Genomic DNA, 23,896 nt, shown 5'->3' with positions numbered 1-23,896 from the left:
AGGCTGATTTTGCACCTCCCGGGAGGCTGCAGAGACAGTGCACCTGGTAGTCAGACTTGGCCACGCTGGATTACAGCCCTACCACATCCATGAGTGACACACTCAAGGGGCACACTTGGTGAACACCAAAGCCCCACGGAAGGAAATACTGCTCCATAGGGGTGTCTCAAGCACAGCAGTTCTTTGGCTGTAGTTGCAGCTGGTCCTCACAGCTGATTGGCCTGAGGGTTAATTCCTCCCAGTGACGCCAAAAGCAACCAAGGCTCAACTACAACAGGACAGTGCACACAGCCCATACAGGGGAGCACTTAGAAGGCCCAGCTCAGATGACAGGGGAGGCTGAGCCACTGGACCCTACAGGACACCTACTACACAAAGCCACTCTACAAATTCCAGGAGACATAGCAGCTCTACCTAATACATAGAAACAAACACCTGGAAGCAGCCGAAAGGTGGAGGCAACGAAACATGTCACAAAGGAAAGAACAGAAGAAATCTCTAGAAGAGGAACTAAATGAAATAGATTCAAGCAAGCTAACAGATACAGAGTTCAGAATTTTGTTTATAAGGATGCTCAACCGTATCAGTAAGAGTGTTATGAAAACAACTGAAAAAATCGATGACCTAATAAAGTACCAATTTGAAATGAAGGCTACATGAACTGAAATGAAGACTAATTTACAGGGCATCAACAGGAGAGTAGGGGATGCTGAGAATCAAATCAATTTGGAACATGAGGAAACAAAAAACCAGAAGAGCAAAGAGAAAAAAGAATCCAGAAATATGAAGATAGTATAAGGAGCCTCTGGGACCACTTCAAGAGGCCCAACATTAGTATTATTGGGGTGCCAGAAGGGGAAGAAAGAGACCAAGAAATTGAAAACCTATTTGAAAAAATAATTACAGAAAACTTCTCCTACCCAGGGAAAGAAAGACTTACAAGTCCAGGAAGCACAGAGGGTCCTAAAGAAGAGGAACCCAAAGAGGCCCACAGCAAGACACATCATAATTAAAGTGCCAGAGGTTAAAGACAAAGAGAGAATCTTAAAAGCAGCAAGAGAAAAGCAATTAGTTACCTAAAAGGGAGCACCCATACCACTGTCTGCTGATTTCTCAGCAGAAACTTTGCAGGCCAGAAGGGAGTGGCAAGAAATATTCAAGGTGATGAAAAACATGGAACTACAACCAAGATTGCTCTACCCAGCAAAGCTATCATTTAGAACTGAAGGTCAGATAAAGAGTTTCACAGATAAGAAAAAGGTAAAGGAGTTCATCACCACCAGACCAGCACTACAGGAAATGCTGAAGGGTCTTCTTTAAGAAGAAGCTAATGAACAAAAGAAATCCGAGGAACGAATAGATCCAGAGACATTGACACATGCAACAGACGATCATATTCCAGAGGAAAGTGGGAAGGGGGTTAAAGGGTGGGAAAAGATTAACCAAAGAAGTTATATGCATATAAGCATAACCCATGGACACAGTCAGTAATGGGGTAAAGGCCTGGGGAAGAGTTGGGAGTGAGGTGGAGGGGGTCAATTGGGAGGAAAAATGAGACACGGGTAATATTTTCAACAATAAAGATAACTTTAATAAATAAATACATAAATACATAAATGCATAAATAAATAAATAAATACATAAATAAATAAATATAGAGAGAAGAGATTCTAGATTTCCGTAAGTGTTAGGAATTCAAGTTCACTGGGATTTAAGGGAAGTGAACAAAGTTTCCCAGGCTTCTAATTTGACCACTTGTTGTATGATGTTCCATTAATGCTGATAGAGAAGGTAGGAAGAGAAATAGATTTAAAGAAGAATACTGTATCTGAAACCAAGGGAGAAGAGGCTTGTTAGAAAAGAGAGATTTTTAAAAGTCTCTCAGGCAGTTTAGAGAGAAGTAAATAGATCATAGACCTAACAAGCATTGCTTGCAGATATCAATCCCTGGATCATCACTGGTGACCTTTTAAAAAAAAGTATGTTTCTATTGATTTAAGAGAGAGAGGAAGGGAGAGGGAGGGAGAGAGAGAAACACTGATTGGCTGCTTCCTGCACACTCCCTACTAGGGATCAAGTCTACAACTGGCTGTGTCCGCGGACACCAGTGACCTTTTGGTGCATGAGACAATGCTCAGCCAACTGAGTCACGCCAGCCACGGGGCATCATTGGTGATCTTTGACAGAACAGTTTCACAGCAGATCTGGACAAAGGGGCCTGAGGATTTGGAGTACGGTGAAAAAGTGTAGAGTATGGGTGTAGACCACTAAAGGGTACTGTGCCAAAATGAGCAGGGGTGAAATAGAGCAGGGGGTCCTTTTTGTTAGTGTTTTAAAACGGAAGTGACTTGAGGCTCTCAGTGGAATGAACAGTACATTTTCACTGACAGGATGAAGTTGAAGATGCAACCTACTGAAGAACAACAGACTGAGAGCTTGAGGAGGGAGCCAAATCCGGATCATAGGAAGTTATGTTGGGTGTGGGTGGTGTCTGGCTTAGTCTTCTCCGACTCCAAATAAGGATGTTATATGGAGTTATCATAAAATTAAGAGAGAACTGAAAAAAGAGACCTTCTGCAATTAGAAAGGACTTGAAGTGAATATAGTTATATAGGGTTGTAACCATTATTATAAACTATTTCAAAGGCTTGGGGGGAAAAACATATCAGATACATTTAAAATAGTTAAATGGGACACAAGCCAGGTAGGGTCATTTCTCTCAGTGTTCAGAGGAAGAAGGAAGAAGGGAGGGGGAGGAAGAGGAAGGGAGAGGGAAAAAAGAATTGATCCAAATGATCAAATTGCAGGCAAAAACGTAGAGGACAGTCTATAAGCTCAAGTGGTTCAACATGTTAATTAGGTGAAGGTTGAATTGTTGACTCACAGCTGTCATTCTGATAAGAAAAACATTCAGGAATCCCCAGAGGCCGAAGCGTAGCAAGTAAAAGGGAAGGGTCTGAAAAGAAATAGAATTTGTGGTTATCAAGATTTGGACAAACTCCAGGGTGTGCTCATGAGATTAGGTTGTTGAAATGGAAAAGAGATCTAAACTAGAGCTTTTGTGTGTTGGTTAAATACAGTGGGGTGAGAAATTGAAAAAGACTGGGTCAAGGTTTATTGAGTTTTCACTTGTCACTAAAAATTGAAACAAGCATAAACATTTTGTACACTAAAAAATTAGCATCTCAATAATTTAACAAAAAAGAAAGCAAAACAAGTTTACTTGTCCGTTAGTGACTTTCAGTTATAGAATGTGAAGCATTTGTCTGAGATCATGAAATAGAAAAGATTATAGGTATAGACTTTGGGTTAGACCAGTTTTGAATCTTGCCACCATTCACTAGTTGTGTTATCCCTCTAAGCCTCATTTGTTTCATCTATAAAATGACAAAAATAATAGCACAGCTATCATGAAATTGCTACTTTTTATTATTTGCCACTAGCAAAAATTTTATTAGTTTTCTCTATTAGTTTACAATAGTGTATTAGTTTCCTTTTGCTGCAATTACAACATATTCAGTGTCTTAAAACAACACAAACTTACTCTCACAGTTCGGAAGGTCAGAAGTCCAAAATCAATCTCACTCGGCTGAAGTCAAGATATCAACAGGGCTCATTCCTTCTAGAAGCTCTACAAGAGAATCTGTTTCCTTGCTGTTGCCAGCTTCTAGAGACCACTTGACTCCTTACCTTGTGGCCCCGTCCTCCATCTTCAAAGTCATCACATTCTGTCACTGACTGCTTCTGTCATCATATTACCTTCTCTGACCCTTTTCTCCTGCCACCCTCTTATAAAGACCCTTTGAGCCCGCTTGGGAAATCCATCATAATGGATTCATCTCAAATTCTTAATTTGGTTTATTCTGCAAAGTACCTTTTGATATGAAAACTAACATGTCCACAGGTTCCAGGAATTAGGACACTATCTTATTGACTGGAGGGTGTGGGAGGGCATTACTCAGCTTACCACAGGCAAGCACATTAGAGATGTTTGTGAGGGATGGGTATCAACACAGTGTAACTTTAGTCCAGCCCTGTGTCAAGTTCCAAGTTCCTTTATTTCCTTTCTCAACTTCATCATCAACAATCGTACCACAACTTTGCAAATAAATAAATGAAAGCCTGATAAGATATGGAAAATGGCCATCCTCTCCAACCCCGCCTTCTTTAACAACTTGACTCTCTGCCTTGGCCAGTGTGGCTAAGTGGTTAGTGCATTGGCCAGCTCACCCAAGGGTCATGGGTTCGATTCCTGGTCAAGGTTAAGGGCACGTATCAGGCTTGCAGTTCAATCCACTGCCATGGTCCCGGAGCCTGAGGGAAGCAACCAATCCAAGTATCTCTCTCACATCCATACCTCCCTCCTTCTCTCTTTCTCTCTCCTCCTCCCTCCCTTCCACTCTCAAAAAATCAATGGAAAAAACATCCTCTGGCGAGGATTAACTAAAAAAACCCAGCAACAAACAACTTGCTTCTCCGATTTATCACCAGCCAGTATGTCATTCGCTGTGCTCTCCGTTCTCTGTTTTTCCTGTGGATCAGGGCCTGTACCTCTGCTCTTACCATTTCAGCAGACACCGCGGCTGTGGCTTCCCACTATCGCTAAGACTACTCAAAATTCACTGCTGTTACCACCTCCCACTTGCTGGAATTCTCATATATTTGTACATTTATAGCATTCGTGAAATGAAGCACACTAGGAAACTTTCGAGGCTACGGTTGAAATCCAAATTGCAACCATCAACAGGCAGAAAGGAAGTGGACATGGCATCAATAAAAGCGAGCGTGTTGCATTTTCAATTTACTTTTTAATGGTGTTTCTTGGCCCATGAAAGTTCCAAACATAGTTCACACAGAACAGTAATTATCAGCTTCTCATAGTAGAAACTCCAAGTTCATGTATTGTTATGTCCGTGTTTTTTTGCTTTGTTTTTTTCTTTTTGGATAAAGGTGGAGCAGCCACACCCCCACCTGACTGTGAAATTTCAGATTCCGGTGTCTCCTATTTCATCTGTTTCTAAATCCCATCTTTACTTGATTTTACCTTGCTTAGATGTCCCAGATTTCTCTGCATCACCTCCCTCTATTTTATGCATAGCTCCCTCTATTTTACGCATACCTCCCTCTATTTTAGGCATCACCTCCCTCTATTTTAGGCATCACCTCTCTCTATTTTAGGCATCACCTCCCTCTATTTTATGCATACCTCCCTCTATTTTATGCATAGCTCCCTCTATTTTATGCATAGCTCCCTCTATTTTATGCATACCTCCCTCTATTTTATGCATACCTCCCTCTATTTTATGCATACCTCCCTCTATTTTATGCATAGCTCCCTCTATTTTACGCATACCTCCCTCTATTTTAGGCATCACCTCCCTCTATTTTAGGCATCACCTCTCTCTATTTTAGGCATCACCTCCCTCTATTTTATGCATACCTCCCTCTATTTTATGCATACCTCCCTCTATTTTATGCATACCTCCCTCTATTTTAGGCATCACCTCTCTCTATTTTAGGCATCACCTCCCTCTATTTTATGCATAGCTCCCTCTATTTTATGCATACCTCCCTCTATTTTATGCATACCTCCCTCTATTTTATGCATAGCTCCCTCTATTTTATGCATACCTCCCTCTATTTTATGCATACCTCCCTCTATTTTATGCATAGCTCCCTCTATTTTATGCATACCTCCCTCTATTTTAGGCATCACCTCCCTCTATTTTATGCATACCTCCCTCTATTTTATGCATACCTCCCTCTACTTTAGGCATCACCTCCCTCTATGTTAGGCACAAGTTCCCTCTCCCCCTATTTAATGTATAACTTGCCCCCGCTCCCTCTTTCGCGCGGCGCAGACTGAGGGGAGAGATCCTAAGTCTGTCTTCCTGTTCGTGCGGCTGAGAAAAGAAACTTCCTTCACCGGCCGCCCAGCGAGAAAGGAAACCGAAACTCCCCGGCAGCGGACGAAGGCGCGCGCGGGCGGCTCCGCGCAGTCTCCCGCAGTCTCCCGCCCGAGCTGCGCCGCGTCCCCTCGCGGCCGCTCCCTGCCCGTGCGGCGCCGTCGGAGGCTGTGCGCGCGCGGCCGGTCCGGGGTCCGAGTCCCAGTCCCGCGGAGTCCGGGGTGAGGCATGGGTGATGCTCTGGCGGCCGATGCAGGGCTGGGGCGCTGTGCCTTTCCAGGTGAAGGGTGCCGCTGGGACGGGACCCGGAGCCGAGGCGGGGCCCCCCGGGGCTCCAGGTCTCGGACCCAGCGGAGGCGGCCTGGGAGCCGCTGCGGGGCGCGGCGCGGGTGCGGGGAGCTGCGGGACCGCTGCGCTGCGCCCCCCCGCGGGCGCTGGGATGCGGGGTGGGCAGAGGCCGAAGGAAGGGACACCTGAGACGGGCGCGGAGGCTGGAGTCTGAAGGGGAGGGGAGTGTCAGGCAGTTGAAAATCGAGGTATTGAGGACAACCAAGAGACGTCACAGCCCAAAAAGCCTGGACGTTGGCCATGGGCGGCGGCAAGAAGCTTCTTCCTCGGGGCAGAATCTCGGGCCCAACTCCAAACTCGCAGAATCAGAATATTAGAGTTTACATCTTAGTAAGATCTCCCAGGTGATTCCTATGCATCCTTAAATAGCAGGCGCTTACCACAGCAAGAATTTCTTTCTTACGTAAAAAGTTAAAAGCATATTCGTGGTCAAGGGGCATGCATTAGTTTTCTAATGATGCATTACAAATGACCACAAATGTAGTGGCTTACGTCAATAGAAATTTATTATTTTATAGTTCCCGTGGATCGGAAGTCCTGGCATCTCACCAGGTTGAAATAAAGGTGTCTGCTGGGGCTGCCATCTCACCAAGGCTCTGGGTGCTCATGCAGGTTGTTGGAAGGATCCAGGTCCTTACAGCCCTGGGATTGAGGCTTCCTGTTCTCTTGCAGGCTGTTGGGGGAGGGGGGGTCATTACTCTCAACCTTTAGATTCCACCCTCAGGTCCTAGCCATGTGGCCCTCTCACAACAGGGTGGTTTATGTCTTAAGAAGCCAGCAGGAGAATCTGTCTCCTATCTGCTGCGGCAAGAGTCCTACATAATGTAAACTAACCATGGGAGAGGCTGTCCCATTAGATTCACAGGTCCTGCCCAGACTCAGGAGAGGACGCTGTGTGGGCCGGTGGACCAGGGCCGCTGGAGTCAGGGAGCCCCCATGGCTGGTCAGCTCTTCTCCAGACAGTGTTTCAGGAACTTGACCCCTTCCATCAGATGGCTCCACCATTCCCCCTCTAATACATAATCCACAGTTTCTCTCTCTTCCCCCCTTCCCTTCTCTTCCTTTTAGAGACTGTTGAAATCAGAATGCAAATAAAGTGATGACACTGCTGTGATTGGATGATGATGTCTCCAAATTTGTTATAACCTCTTTCATCCTCTTGTAATTTATTTGTTAATAATGCCCCACCCCCTTGGTCTTGTAGAGATTCTTCTAGTTCTCCTGATATCTTTTAACATGTACTGTCTTCTAACTGTTTTGTCATTGCTGCTAGAGCTTTGATCAAATTCAGGTTTAATTTTTTTTTTTCTTCTAGAGTATTTTAACAACGGTGCAGTTAGTTATTCTCTACGGAAGCAGATATTTGCCTGCATATTTTTCTGCTATCACCTGAAAATGTCAAGATCTAGTAATTCTTTAAGAGTTGTAAAATGGTGATATTCTATTATTCCATCTCTGTATTTGCTGGATTCCCTCCAACTATTGGAAATGAAACTTCCCATTTTTATTTTTGGTAACCCAATGGTGCAGTAGTTATATGAAAGGCATGTTAACTTCTTGATTTCAAAAATCCTTAATTTTTGATATATTACCTTTAGATGCCACCTATAGACTTTTTGTTAGGAAAAATGAGGAACTTAGTATATACTCTTCTTTTTCTACTATTCATCCCCTTCTGAACTTCACAATTTGGCTATGTTATTTTTATATTGTTAGGGTTAATCATAATTTATAGTATTTTATGACTTTCATTCTTGTGATTTGTTTTTCTGTCGAGCCAAAAAATGGGAAACCAGTAAATAATAGTTAGAAAATTATGATTCTGTACACATTAGTGGTTGCCAGAGGTTAAGGGGGGGGGGGGGGTGAGAGTCTTTGGGAGGCATTGTAGAAGCAATCTATATATTTGGGAAATGTAGTACTAGATCATTAAGACTACCAATAGAAATTGATACTGTTAACCTAAAAATAAAAGACCTTTCAAAGTGACAGGAAACCAGAATTTATTTGAGATCAGTAAGAAGAGCTATTAGGGAAGAATTGATTTAGGCAGAAGCCCAAATAATGTTCTGAGTAGGAAACAAAGGCAAAGGTATTTATGAGAAAGAGAAGAGGAACAGTTACATCAATAGAAGAACAGCATTTCTAGTGGTGCAGAAACATAACGTAGTGGCTCTATTTCTATAATTTTGACATTTCAAGACTGTTATATAAATAGAATCATACAGTTTATATTCTTTTGGGATTTTTTTTCTTTTCACTCATTAAAATTCTTTGGAGATTCACCTCACTTGTTGTATTCATCAGTAGTCCACTTTTTTTTTTTTAAATTGTTGAGGAATAATCCATGGTACAAATATTTAACCATTCACACTTTGAAAATTATCTGGGTTGTTTACACTTTGAGGCAATTATAAATAAATTTGCTATGAGCATTTGTGCTCAGGATTTTGTGTGAACATGTCTCCATTTTTTTCAGACATATATGCTTCGGAAGGCAGTTGCTGGTTTGTATGGCAGTAGCTGGTTTAGCTTTGTAAAAAGCTGCCAAACTGTTTACCAGAGTGTGTGTACCATTTTGCATTCCAACCAACAGTGTACGAGTGATCCAGTTTCTCCATCTCCTCGCCAGCATTTACGGGGAAATAGTTCACATACATCATTGTATCAGTTTAAGGCTTACAGCTTAATGGTTTGATTTACATATATTCTGAAAAGATTACCACAAAAAGTTTAGTTAACATGCATTTTTAAAAAATATAGATACACTTATTTTTCTTTATAGCTCCCTTTAATTCTTCTGGATCATCCATAGTTTTACTGCTTTTTGATTGTCTCATTCTTGATTTTTTTTTCAGTTTTCTATACTATCTCTTTAAATACAATTATTTTGGTGAAATTTATGACTTCTTAGATGTCTAGTAATACTTGCCCTCTCAATAGATTGAATGCCTGGATACAGAATTCTAAATTCAGATTAATTTCCCCTCAGAACTTTGAAAACATTATTTTCTTTTATTAAAACACCCAATAATACTGCTCATTTTAATGAGTTCTAACTGTGTGCCAGGCACTATTTTAATCAATAAGTATCCATCAGCTCATACATTTAAATAACTTGGAATCACAACCAGCGGAGAGTAAGATTACTGTCCATCCCAATCTCAATTTTATTGACAGTAAACTGAGACATAGAGTAAATAACTTGCCTGAGTTTATAAAACTATAGTATGTTTCATCACTAGGAATAAAACCCAGGCAGTCTGCCAGCAGTTCTCATGCCTTCAACCATTTCACATGTGGTTTCTTTGACTTAACAATTTTTGTAGCACATGCTTGTCTTTTTCTTTATTCTTGGAGATCTGCAATGAGCTGTGTCTAAGTGTGGTTTTCTCTTTTGTCCTTATTTCTGCTCAGTATTTGTAAAAATCTTTTCAATCAGACCCATAGATAGAGAGCAGGCAAACAGCTCGGCGGGGGGGGGGGGGGGGTGGACGGATTGAGCAAAAAAGAAAAAAAAAAGAAAAACTCATGGGGGCATGGACAAAAGTGTGGTGGTTGGGGGGAGGGGAGTGGGGGAGGTGACAGGGCATCGAGGGGATAAATGGTGATGAAAAAATGAAAGAAAATAACTTTTATAAAACCTAAAAAAAAAGTATACTTTTCTTTAACGCTGGCTTAATACTATTATATTACTTTATTATACCTTTGATTATTTTTTATCCCCGCTCCATTTTGGAATCTTAGTTCTCTCCTACTGGGATTGCTATGAGATGTATTTAAAACCTTTTGGTTTATTCTCTATATTTCTTAGTATTTTTTTCTTTTCCCTCTCTTTGTTTTTTCCTTCTGTCCTCTTTAAGAAATTTTCTAGATTTTAAAAGACATGTTTTTATTGATTTCAGAGAGAGAAGAAGGAAGAATGAGAGAGAGACAGAAGCATCAATGATGAGAGCCCTTGATGGGCTGCCTCCTGCACGCCCCCTGCCGGGGATCGAGGCTTCGGGCATGTGCCCTGACCAGGAATCCAACCCTGACCTCCGGGTTCACAGGTTCCGGGAACCACACCAGCTGGGCGAAATTTTCTAGATTTTTCACCCCTACATCACTAACTTGAGATTTTAGCATGTCCATTTTATTGTTCTATATGTGAATTTTTTCTGAAATGATATTTAAAATTTTTATGAGCATTTAGTTTTTTGCTGTAACAGCCTGTTATTTTATTAGATAATATCGTTGTGATTATTGAGAACTCTAATTAGGGCTTTTTAAAGGACCATTTTGTCCTTGAATTATGTTTATTCATCTGGCTTCTCATTTCCCTCCCCTCAAATGTCTAGTGATTCTAAGTTTTTAAAATACATATTCACTTAGCAGTTATTATGGTAAGTAGCTGGTTTTATTTCCCCTATCATGCCTCTTCCTTAAATGAGAGCGAGCTAGGCATATGATTGTACATTCTGTGTAAATGTTAAGGCAGATATGAGTTTGGTGCAAAACTTAACAGGGAAAGCTTCCAATAGGATGTGTGCGAGGAGAGTAGGCAGGAGGCTACGGAACGCTTTATTCTGTGTAAATGTTAAGGCAGATATGAGTTTGGTGCAAAACTTAACAGGGAAAGTTTCCAATAGGATGTGTGCGAGGAGAGTAGGCAGGAGGCTACGGAACGCTTTAGTTGTCAAATTAAGGAGGGTGTTATTCTGCCACTATGGCTGTCGTTGAAAAGTTGTACAGTGTCCAACAGGCATGCATATTTCGTTAGTAATTGTTATTTAATTTTAAAAACTGTATTCTCTCAATTTACGTGTATTATAAATGTTTTCAAATGAGGTTGTTAGGACTTACTAATTTGTTTGGAGCTAATGACTTAACAAATGAACTATTAGATGTTTATTTTTTCCTAGGAGTACCATAAAAAATTCCTGAGGCATGAAGGGTACTGAACATCTGGGGACTTATGAATTAACTGTTTTTCATCTTGTAGAACCTGGCATTATCTTTTCTGAAGTTTCCCTTTATTGTCATATTCCCCTTTAACGTATTGGGGTTAATTTTCTCTTTCATACTTGGTTCTCACTGACTTACTTTTCCTTTTGAGGGAGTACCACTTGGAGAACTGAAGAAAGACAGTATGGCAAATGCGCAATTAGTGAGGTCGAGGACTGCATGAAATGGATGGCAGAGAGTTTTTAGGAAAATGCCTAAACTTCTTCTTTGGGCAAAAGATCCTCATAATCTGGTCCTTATCTAATTTTCATCTACAATCAAGTTACCCGGTGTTAGGCCATGTAGAGTGACCTGTAGAAGCTCAAACTTGTCATGTTTCACATCTCTGTGCATTAAACCAGTGCTGTTTTGCTACTTGGAACATGATCTTCTGTCTCTCTCACCTTCCCCAACATGCTAAAATTCATCATCTTTTCAATGTGTCCTTGAAACCTCAGATCACAGGACCCTGACCTCTCTAGTTGATTGAGGAACTTTTCAATTCTCTGATGGCTTCTTGTGCCATTTCTGCTCAATCACTCAGCACATGATACTGTTTGATTTAATTATCTTTAAACCCTTACCAGGTTGTAAGGTAAGGGGACCATATTTCATGCATGTTTGGATAAGTTGCAGCAAGTACAATGCTTGGTGAGGGGTAGATGCTCTGTGTGTCTGAAAAATGATGGAATACCTGGTTGAGTGAGAGACCATGCTTCTGCCCCTGTCTCTGTGGTCTCCGAAACATTCCAGCCCACAGTAATTTCTTCTTTCTTCAAATATACTCATTTTTACAGCCATGTACTTTCTTGCATTATTAGTTTAATATTTAATATCAATGTGTACCTTACCATAATGTCATATAATACCTATCATCCATCTATCATCTATCATTAAGTTTCATGGCTCTAACACACTGTGTGCATATTTGAGAAAAGCCCCAATATTTGTTTTCTGGGACAAAATGCTCAAGTGCATTTTCTTCTGCCACTTTCGTAGTTTTTTCTCAGTTACCTTTGCAGGCTCTTCCTCCTCTCTCAATATTTATTAAATATTAATGGTCTGCAAAACTAAATTTTCAGTCATTTTCTTTTCTTGCATGATACTGTGTCTTTCTGGTCAAGTAGATGTATCTACATCACTGGACTCACTTATCATAGTATTCAAATTACATATTCAGGTCTAGCCCAGACCTTATGTTTGACTTCTAGAACTGTATATTTATGTACTTACGTGATATTTCTGTGTTACGTCTCAAAAGCAAGTCAAACTCAGGTTGACTACAGAGGAACTCATGGTCTTTCCCTGAGATGTGACCTTGTTCCAGGGTTTCCTGCCTAGGGAATGGCCTAGTTATCCATCCTGTTGCATCAGGTAGAATCCTAGGGAGTTATCCTGACAACCCTCACTCTCCCTTCTCCATCCATAACCTGCTTCTTAACCATCTCTTGTCAAACTCACCTTCTAAATATTTAACATCGGTATGTGCTTTAAACTACCATCAAGCTCTGTTAGATCAAACTACTATCATGACTCTTCTAAACAGTGGCTTTCTCTCTCCTCTACTAACTGGGTCTATGCTTCCATCCTATCTATTCTCTGTACTGTACCCAGTGTAATCTTTCAAAGTACAACCCTAATTATAATACTACCTGCTTAAAATCTATCAGTGGATTTTAGGATCAAAAACATGCCCTCAAGGCTTTGCATGCCCTTGTATTTATGTAGTGCTCTCTAGCACAGCTAACTCTTCCCTCACTCTCTCCACGCCAGCCTGGCTGACTTCTTTTCAGTACCTAGTTCCATCCACACTTTGTCAGGCCACAGAGCTTTTGCACATGGTATTCAAGCATTCTCTTGGCCTGAAATGCTGCAGCCCTCACATCTTCTGACCCCTTTGACTTTTTCACATTTTTTATTTTCCACTCTATATATGATTATGAATAATATTTGTCTTTCCTCAAAGATTTTGAGCTTCATGAGAACTGACAGCATGTTGACTTTTTTCTGTTCTTGTATTCCCAGTGCTGTAGATTTTGTTTAATACACAGTAGTCATTTAATACTATTTGTTGATGGAATAAATAAATTTCTAATTTTTCTTTTCTTTTTTGTAGGTCTGCCATTTTCATTAATAACTGCCACTTAAAGCTACCCAAGTAAAGCATATTCACTATATTTAATATTTTCCAGTTGAAGTTGGAGGACAGGTGGCAGCAAGAATGGGTAATTTTTAATTTAAAATATTCATAACTTATAAAACTGATTGTGTATGTTGCAGTTTTAATAGAATTAAAATAGCTTTATTTCTGTTTTTTTCTTTAAAAAAAATATTGATTGAAAATAACCCATTTTCTTTCTTTCTCTCCCTTCCTTCCTCTCTCTCCCTCTCCCTCTCTCTTCTTTCTTTCTTTCTTTCTTTCTTTCTTTCTTTCTTTCTTTCTTTCTTTCTTTCTTTCTTTCTTTCTTTCCTTCCTTCCTTCCTTCCTTCCTTCCTTCCTTCCTTCCTTCCTTCCTTCCTTCCTTCCTTCTTTCTTTCTTTCTTTCTTTCTTTCTTTCTTTCTTTCTCTTTTTTCTTTCTTCTTTTTTTTAGGTTCAGAAGAATGTATGATGTTTTTAGAGGAAATTTCACAGTTAATTTTGAGTGAAATGCCAAAAGCTGAGTGAGTAATGTGTTAATAAAGAGATGTAAAATTCTATATTATATTCCTATACATCTATTTAACCTTAAAGTGATATTTATTTATTGATCTTGTCATCTATCTTAGTATATATTATAGTATATTAAATATGTATAGGGTGTCACAAAAAATGTATACACACTTTGAATGATTATGAAATCAGTGTTTATTAAGATACAGTCTGTTTTCAAAATTTAAAGAATCTACATAAATGAATCATTTTTTTTGTCAATGCCTGTTTTCATAGTGATGACCATTCTGGTCCAGGCACTACTGATAACGCGAAGCAATGGAATTGCACGCATCAAGAATCATTTCGTTCAGTATTTGTGTTCCCTCAATTTGTTGACTGTTGCTGGTTTTGTACCAGAAACTTTATCTTTTATATATATCCCCGTAAAAAAAAGTCTAGTGGCACTTTAGGATAAATTTTCTTTGTGCAAAGCTTAGTCTGGGCTTTTCACATTATTTCAAATCAGTTAAACCTGAAAAGGAATGAAAATTAAGTGAGTTATCAGCTGTTAAAGTGTATATACATTTTTTGGTGACACCCTATATATAGTTGTATATAGATTATGTAACACAGAACTTTTAGACCTATTTGATGGTGAATGGAAACAGGTTTTTCTTGCATTCTTTGTCTGAATCTATCAATGAACCCATTGTTTTATAAAGGAATTGATTAAGCAGGAAGGAAATATAATACAGGTCTATATTCAGAATATGGGTGTTCAATTCCTGAGTCCAATCTAGATTTTACCATATGGCCTTAGGTTATTTTCCCTATCACTTTGAGCCTAAGTTCCCTTCTCTATAGAATGGACTGATCCTGCCTTCTTTTTATGAAAGGTAATCATATATATGGATATATTTGAAATGTTTTAGCATTGAGCCTGACATAAAATAATTACTCAGTAAATTCAGCTATTGATGATAGTGATACTGAGCTAATATATCAAGGCTGCTGCCTTTTTCTGGACCTTATTTAATTTACATGTAATTTTGTTTTTACTGTTTTCATTTTAGATATTCCAGTATATTCAATGATTTTGTCGAATCTGAATTTTTCCTGATTGATGGAGATTCATTGCTTGTCATGTGCATATGTGAGAAATCGTTAAAGCAGGGGCAGGAGCTCCACTTCTTCTATCTGATTGAACGCTATCTTGTGGATCTCATTAGTAAAGGAGGACAATTTTCCATAGTTTTCTTCAAGGTACCATGTGACAGTTGAGCTCTTTTTTATGATTTGAGAACTGAAAGTAAAGTTTATTCTGCTATAAAAGTTGTTTCTTATTGCAAATTGAAATTTATCTATAAATATTTAGAAAAGTTAAAAGGAAGAACAGAAAACAATTCCCCATAATCCCAGTATTCAGAAATGATCACAGTTAAGATTATATTTTATTCACAATAATGAAACTTTACTGTAAGGACACACAGGATCATGAAAGAGTATGATAAATCTCCTGAACAGTGGTCTAATTGATGTCTGGATTCTAGTCTTCAAAACTCAGCGGTCAATTTATTTGATCCCAGGAGAATGTCAAACTCACTAATGCTGCTTGTTTTAAGTTATTTGCTGTATAGTAAATACCTCCAAGGGAATATATTTGGTGTGCTATTTTTTTAATTATGAATATAATTAATAAAATTTTAACAATTTCAAATACAGATATGTATAACCACTACCACCCCTTCCTTCCTCATCCTATCCCTGAAGGTAACCAGCATGTTAATCTTAAGGATTTGGGTGTATGTTTGTTCAGTCATTTTGCAATTCACATCATTGTTAGATTTTTGAACACTGCAGACTGCTTGCAAGCCGTGTTTTGAATAAATAGTCGGGTTTCTAGCCTAAGGCTCACAGTCAGTTTATTGCACTAAGTTTGGTCTGTTGATAAAAACCCGTGCTGCTTCAGGAGGGTCACAGTGACCTGGGGCAGTCCTCTCAAACAAAGTGGTCCCCGTAGCTTCCTTTTCCTGGATGATTTATATCCACCATTTGCTTTGACATATTTTTGTGCCTTTTTTTCCTTTTGCGATGAAATTGGAAAGGAAAAGGGTTAGAGTGGGAAGGGAAAGTGTGATAAATCCTGAATATTGTGTTCCTGCTTAAAATGGATACACGGATTTAAATCCAAGTTGTGGTTTATGGCATGTATTTATGAAAGGACAGTCAGGATTGAAAGGTCTATTCCCTTATTATAAAACAGAACAGAAATGTGTTGGAACCTATTCCTTTAATGACTTTAATGATATGTGTTTATCAACTAAACTGAGAACTACTAAATGATAATTTCAAAATAACATACTTTGCCCCTCCCACACAGGATGCTGAGTGTGCATATTTCAACTTCCCCGAACTTCTTTCTTTGAGAACTGCTTTAATTCTTCATCTTCAGCGTAATAAAACCCTTGATGTTCGAACAGAATTTTCTGGATGCTTATCACAAGAATGGAAAAGTTTTTTGGATGAGAGTTACCCATATTTCCTGATAGTTGCAGATGAAGGCTTGAACGATTTACAAACACATCTTTTCAACTTTTTAATCATTCAGTCTTGGGCGATGAAGATCAATGCTGTGCTTTCCTCAGGGCAAGCATCTAATATTCTTCGCCTTTATGCGTACTTTATGCCAAGCAAGTACAGTAACCAAGTGTTTTTCAAGCAGGTAACTTATTTCAAAATTCTATAATTTTATTTCATTTCCTAAATTACTTGACTCAGTTCTTTTTTTACCTCTTCTATGGGAATTATCATAGATTTAACAGAGAGGAATAGAACATTAATAATAATAATAATAATAGTACAAATGTAGCCTTTTATTGAGCACTTACTGTCATAACAATAGTGCTTGGTTCTCCCCATGAACCATTTTATTTAACCCTCACAACACCCTGTAGGGTAGGTGTTAGTTATCATCTATGTTTTGCAGATAAGGAAATAGATACTTGAATAAGCAATCTGCTCAACATCAACACCAAATTAACAACAGAGTATGGATTTGCAAAGAGGCAGTGTGCCTCCAGCCTTTTTTTGTGTAATTACTGTGTGGTACACTGCCTTTGAGTTAATGAAGGTCAGCAATGCATTAAACAGGAGGTAAAATACATGCCTCCGTTGCTGAGACATATTAGCAAAATGATAGTTAAAGCAGTAGATTTTAATAAGAAAATCATGGAGAAGGTTGATGACAAAGGAAAATAACTGAAATATGTTTATTTCTTAACATTAAATCATTAATGGAATTTAAAAGTATTTAGAATTTTGATTGCATGATCTTATTATTTCGTTGTATTAGGATATTTGAGAATTACTATATTGAACTCTTGGGAGTCATAAATGTGTACTGATTTTATAAAGAAATCTAATTTCTGTTTAATTTTCACTATTTAAGTGAATTCTGAATATGAACATATTTCTATATGATTTTTGAGTCAGTTAACTTTTTACTGATTGAAAATAGTGTCACATATCCCCCTCATGGTTTTGGAGACACCAGGTGGTTATCATAGAATCTGATAAGATAGTTTATTTTACTTTAGTTAGAACTCCAGTCATTAAACTCTAGTTGTGTACTGTGAGCAGAGAAGTCCTGGGATTCATTTTTGTATGGGAAGGAGGTACTGTAATCAATTGATCTCATTTTATTCTGTTAGAGCAATTTTGGAAGCTGGGTTTAAAGAGTGCCCTACAAACATTCTTCCCAATCTCTTGTTGAAGAGGAATTTTTAAAAATATGTTTTTATTGATTTTAGAGAGAGAAGAAAGGTGAGGGAGAGAGAGAAACATTGATGTGAGAAACATTCATTAGCTGCCTCCTGCACCCCCCCCCCCCACTGGGGATTGAGCCCGAAACCCAGGCATATACCCTGACCGGGAATCGAACCAGTGACCTTTCAGTGCGTGGGACGATGCTTGACCAACTGAGCTACATGGGCCAGGGCTTAATGGAGGATTTTAATTTTGATAAAATTATTTTCTTTCTTTTCTTTTATTATTATTATTTTTTTTGAAATATATTTTTATTGATTTCAGAGAGAGGAAGGGAGAGGGAGAGAGAGAGAGAGAAACATCAATGATGAGAGAGTCATTGATCGGCTGCCTCTTGCACGCCCCCTGCTGGAGATCGAGCCCGCAACCCAGGCATGTGCCCTGACCGGGAATGGAACCTCGATCTCCTGGATCATAGGTTGATGCTCAACTGCTGAGCCAAGCTGGCCAGGCTTATTTTCTAATTTATTAAACAATCACCTTAAAAATATTATTTTATTTATCAATTTGAAGATTGCATGATATGCAAATAAAACTGCAACGTATGTTGCTATGGTCCTTTGCTGAATGATAGGTACCTGGGAGGAAGTTATGCTATCCTTTATTTATGTGTATGTTTGAAATTTTTCATAATAAAATAGAATGCATTAAATGGACACAACATTTCTTTTTGAGATGTTGGAAATGTTGTAAAATTAGACTATCGTAATAGTTGCACAACTCTGTAAATTTTCCAAAAACCATAGAATTGTACCCTGAAATTGAGTGAATTTTATGTTATGATAATTATACCTTCATAAGGTTGTTAAAAAAATTAAATGCACTAAGTTCCCAGACAAAAATTTATTTGGCAAAGACAAAATAATGCTACTGGTAGGCTTGAAAAGCAGTGTTGATGATCTATAATTACATTAGTGTAAAATTTTTTTGCTTAGAAATACATTATAATAATTATATCTTCAATATCTGATTTTTCTATATCAGAAAGGAGATATTTTATTTTTGATAGTTGTTTTCCTTTTACAGAATAAAAGGAAGATTGAGAATGCTTATAAAGCCCTGACTGAACAATTGGAAGAATGTAGAGTTTTGGCATTGGAATCTCTTTTTGGAAATTTAAGGTGGAACGGTATGACTGAAGAGGTACTGAAAATTATTTTAAAAAAACTTTTATTTGAACTAATTGTTTAATTATTTTTAAAAATTCCCATATACCTCTCAAACAGCTTCCCCTAATGTTTACATCTTATGTAACCATAGTACATTGATCAAAACCAGAAAATTAACATCAGAATAATACTATTAAGCTTCAGACTTTAGTTGAATTTCACTTACTTTCCCACTAATATATTTTTTCTGTTTCAGTATCCTATCCAGGGTCCCACATTCATTTATTTACCTATTTCTCTCTACTCTCCTCCAATCTGTAATAGTTTCTCAGTCTTTCCTTGTCTATCATAATCTTGACATCTTTGAAAAGTATTGATCAGTTATTTTGTTTATGTCCCTCAATTTGGGCTTGTCTGATGTTTTGTCATTGGAGTGAGGTTATGTGTTTTGTCAAGAATGCCGCTGAATTGATGTTGTGTCCTCTGCAGCGTATCAAAGGGTTCATAATGTTGATATGTCTTAGCATGGATTACGCTGGTGCCTGCCAGCTTTCTCCACTGTAAAGTTACTCTTTCCGACTGTGCAAATCCTGTTTCTTCTCAAGCTTTTGCCAGTTAATTTTAGAACCTACCAGTGGCCTTTGTAACAGTTATTACTGATGTTTTTACCTATTGTTATTTTCTATTTCACTCTTTCATTCTACATTTATTAACTAGAATTCTGTGAGGGAGAGTTGCTCTACCTCTGCCATTTACTTGTTTGTTTATGTCAGTATGGATTAATGGATATCTAGTTTATATTATAGGTTTAAGTCCATTATTATAATTATTTTGGTGCTCAAATTGTTCCAGGTTTGAACATTAGGAACTCCTTCAGGTTTGCACCTGTGTTCTTTTACAAGCTCCCCATCTGTTGTTTTTTGTTTTGTTTTGTTTTTATCCTTACCAGAGGACATGTTTACTGATTTCAGAGAGAGGAGGAGGAGAGAGAGGAAGGGAGAGAGAGAGAAACATCTATGTGAGAGGGACACATCGATTGGTTGCCACCCGCATGCACCCTGACTGGGGCCGGGGTTGAACCTGCACCCCAGGTATGCACCCTTGACTGGGAATTGAACCCGAGACCCTTTGGTACTTTGGGCCGGTGCTCTAACCACTGAGCAACACCAGTCAGGGCAATCCCCTCCTTTCTTAAAGGATAGCATATTATAGGTATTTTTTTAGTATTTTTCTTTTTGCATTTAACGGCATGTCTTAGAAATCATTTTTAAAGCAGTTTATAGATATCTTCCTCATTGTTATATAGCTGCATAGTACTCCCTTGTGTGGATGCACTATGGTTTCTTTAACCATTCCTATTATAGATCCATCCTGTTTCCGACATTTTGCAATTACAATCAATGATGTAATGAATAATCACATGTGTATGTAATTTTGTATTATTGGAGGTGTATCTTCAGAGTAGATTTCAGAAATGGGATCCATGAGTCAAAACTTAAGTGTATATGTAGCCTAATTAGGTTGTCAATTTTTTTTCTAAAAAGCTTATATCAATTTTTTGTTTTTCAGTTTTTAAGTGTGATATATTTTATGAGTATTTTCTTCCGATTTGTCAGTTGTCTTTTTACTTTTGACTTTGTTTATGGTGTTTTTTGTCATGTACATTTAAAAAAATATTTCATATCTGATTAACCTATTTTTGTTGTTGTAGTCTCTAGATTTTGGTCACTGTTAAAAAACCTTTCCCTACACACATCAAGGTTAAAGAGGAATTTGCCTGAGGTTTCCTCGTATAGTTATATATATATTTTAACATTTAGATCCCTAATCCATTTGGAATTTATTCTTGTGTACAGTGTGAGATATACATATAATTTTTATCTTTTTCAAACTTATACTGTCATGTACTAAAAAGTCAGTCTTTATCCAAGTGATTTCAGATGCCACCTTTATCATTTAATAAATTTCTACATGTATATATAAATGTAGCCCTCAACTTATATATTTTTAGTATTTTTATCATGAATGTGTATTAAAAGTGTGGATACTATCATGATTTATTCCCTTAGATTTATTAATATGGTATTTTGATATCAATGGATTTTTAATATTGAACCGACACTGCATTCCTGCTGAGTTAAATTAATTCATGTTGTTGTTGTTTTATATTTAGATCCCATTTGGTCATGGTGTATTATTTCCTTAATATGATGTTGGGTTCTGTTTGCTAATATTTTGTTTATAAGTTTTGTACCAGTATGCTTGAAGGGTACTTTTCTAAAGTTTTCTTTTTGTCCATTGTATTTATCTGGTTAGGTATCAGTGTTATACATGCTTCATATTCTGAAATGATTTATAGATCATTAGGATTCTCTGGTCTTTGAAGTCTTGCTAGAATTTTCCCGTAAAGCCATATGGGCCTGTTGCTCTTTTGTGGGGTAGTTTCTTAATAATTTTCTCTGTGTTTTTTTTTCTCTCTCTACGGAAATTGGTATCTTTAAGCTTACCAAATAACACAACAACCCAAAACATATGGGACACAGCACAAAAGCAGTCCTGAGAGGGGAAATTTATAGCTTACTAACTCTAATGGGGTCAATTTTAGTAATTTGTTCTTATGAGAATATTTTCACTTCATTTATGTTTCAAATTTCTTTGCATAAAAGTTTCGAAGTAGGCTTTTATGACTTAAACAATTTCTTGTTTCAATGGTTATTTTCCCTTTACATGTTTATTTAGTGTATTTTTAATTTATCTTCTGTTTTCTTATTTTATGTTTTACTCTTTGGTTTATGAGGGTTATATTTGGTTGGTTGTTTTTCACCATCCCTTAGCACCCACCTGTTGCCTGTGGTGGGTTTTCTTACATTATCATTTTTATGATTAACCTGTTTTATTGTTTTAATTCTTAAGGTGTCTGATAATACAAATATCATTCCATCTTTGCTTCTTTCATTTCTACTACTTTTCTTTCTGGCCTTTTTTACTTTTTAAATGTCATATGTTGTTTTCTTACCTTTCTTCAGTTCCTCTTATTAAATTTTTATTGAGGTTACTCTCCTTTGGGCACTTTGTAATTTATTCTTCATTTCTGACATAGCTTTGCCTTTTCTAAGGTTATTTTTGTGAATTAAATTAATTATTTTGTTCACTTTCTCCTTTCTTTCGAATTCTGTTTCTGGTTTATGAGTTCCTGAATAAAGATAATTTTTCTTTAGTCATATTTAAAATATAGATTCATATATCTCTTCTGCTTTACACTTGTAATCATTATTGTTGTTGTTATTTTGGTGGTGATAATGAGATTTTCCTTAGTTAATTTGTGTGGAATTTTGTTCCTGCTGTCATTGTTTGCAATAGTTTCCTATGTGCTTCCTTTCCTTTTCTTCATTTTTATGATATTGAGGTGTGTTACAAGAGTCCTAATTAATAATTTAATTTAATGATGCCCCTTTCTGTCAGCCTAGCAGAGTCAAGGCAATGTTAGTGGGGACTGTGAGGGGTTGTGAGTCCCAGGATTCTGTGGTTTTCTTTTATCTTCCAGCGCCCTATGTATTCTGCTTGTCCCATGGTCCCCTTCACCACTTAATTGCGATAGAATGCTTCTTTCTTCCTTTTAGCTTTATTTTCTCTCTCAGAGCTATATTTTTAGAAAGTTGTTCCTTTAAGTAGTTCCTATTCTGTAAGTAGGTCCTATCCTTTTAAGTCATATTTGTCCTTATAAACTGAGCCTCTCTCTTTAAATCACATCCTTGGCTCTTTTATATGCCACCTGATGCTTTAAGTTCTGCAGAGTTTGAAATTTGTTTTCTGTAGTCTGTGCTCTATTCTGCTTGATGACTTTTATTGTATTTCAGACCGAGGGCAGTATTTTCAGATTGAGGGAAGATTTAATTCTAGTGGTTCTTCCAATTTACTTTTCACTAATATTTCTCCTTTGTTTTCTGCAGTTTTTCTCAATCTCTCTTTGCTCACTATGAAGTCTTGAGTTGGGGCAAATGCTAAAAATATTTATGGTTTTTAAAAGAAATATTTATAGTTTTATGTGGCCTTATCTATTTTTCTTTTCTGTATGATTTCTTCTAGTAAGATCACTTGTGAATAAAAATATTTTTGTAAATATCATGACATTTTACAATTTCCTTCTGTGATAGGCATGCGAAACTATTTCCCTGCTTAAGCAGCTCTGGCCAGAAGGATCTGACATTCGGCGTGTTCTTTGCGTTACTTCATGCTCGTTGTCCTTGAGAATGTACCATCGCTTTTTAGAAAAGAAGAAGACTACCTCTGACGAGGAAAATAACATCCAACAGGTGTGACTGTAATAACTTCATTGTGAAACACCATTGCTCTCAGCTTTTCAAAGTTTATTTATTTTCATCTACTATGTCTTCCATTTGATATTTGTTTATTTCCCTAATTTATTTATATAAACTTCCAAAACTTTGTTTTTTGTAAACAAAGTCTAGGAATTTGTTTACAAATAACACTCATTGTGCTGTTATAAGATGTAGTGTTTTTCTATGCAGATGCTTCCCTTAGTACATATTTAATCAAATTTGTCCAACCATCCAGAGGAAGGGGAAATGAGAAAGAAAATTAGCTCTTGGTGAGAGCTTACATTTATAGGGATGGGGAACATCTGGCCCGTGGGCCTTATACAGCCTGAGAAATAATTTGGTCTGTCCCTGCCAAGGCAAATGCGGGCAGGACTCAAAATTCAATAAATCTAGCAGCTTTTTTCATAGCTAACTTTTAAGTTGATAATTTTTTATGGCCTGCAAATGATGTTATAAGTATCCAAATGGCCCTTGGCAGAAAAAAGGTTCCCCACCCTTGGCTTACAATGTTGCAATGTTTGGGGTTCTTTATATGCCTCATGCAGTTAAATTCTCACAACAGCATTTCAAGGGAGGTGGTATTAGTATCCCTATTTCACATATGAGAACACTGAGGCTCAGATATTCCAGGTAACATTCCTCAAAACAAAGGTATTAAAGAGCAATGTGGATTGAACCTGGGTCTGTCTGGTTCAAGTTCCACAATACCAAACTGTACTTTGAAAGAATATTCCTGCTGTAGTGTCTTA

At 37.7% G+C, this 23,896-nt stretch overlaps 1 protein-coding gene across 1 annotated transcript in view; it reads left to right on the top strand.

Moving 5' to 3' along the window:
- The first annotated feature begins 13,834 nt into the window (after positions 1-13,834).
- Positions 13,835-23,896, top strand: part of LOC107527530 (putative ATP-dependent RNA helicase DDX60) — an 80,458-nt gene continuing 70,396 nt past the window's right edge. The window contains exons 1-5 of the mRNA XM_016200307.2: positions 13,835-13,902; positions 14,947-15,136; positions 16,254-16,595; positions 18,725-18,841; positions 22,962-23,120. Coding sequence (XP_016055793.2) covers positions 13,847-13,902; positions 14,947-15,136; positions 16,254-16,595; positions 18,725-18,841; positions 22,962-23,120 — 864 coding nt within the window. The 5' untranslated portion in view covers positions 13,835-13,846. The remainder of the gene's footprint in view (positions 13,903-14,946; positions 15,137-16,253; positions 16,596-18,724; positions 18,842-22,961; positions 23,121-23,896) is intronic.

The sequence above is a fragment of the Miniopterus natalensis genome, chromosome 4 (assembly GCF_054644295.1).
Source record: "Miniopterus natalensis isolate mMinNat1 chromosome 4, mMinNat1.hap1, whole genome shotgun sequence".
NCBI lineage: Eukaryota > Metazoa > Chordata > Mammalia > Chiroptera > Miniopteridae > Miniopterus > Miniopterus natalensis.
This window is presented reverse-complemented; position numbering and strand designations above follow the sequence as displayed.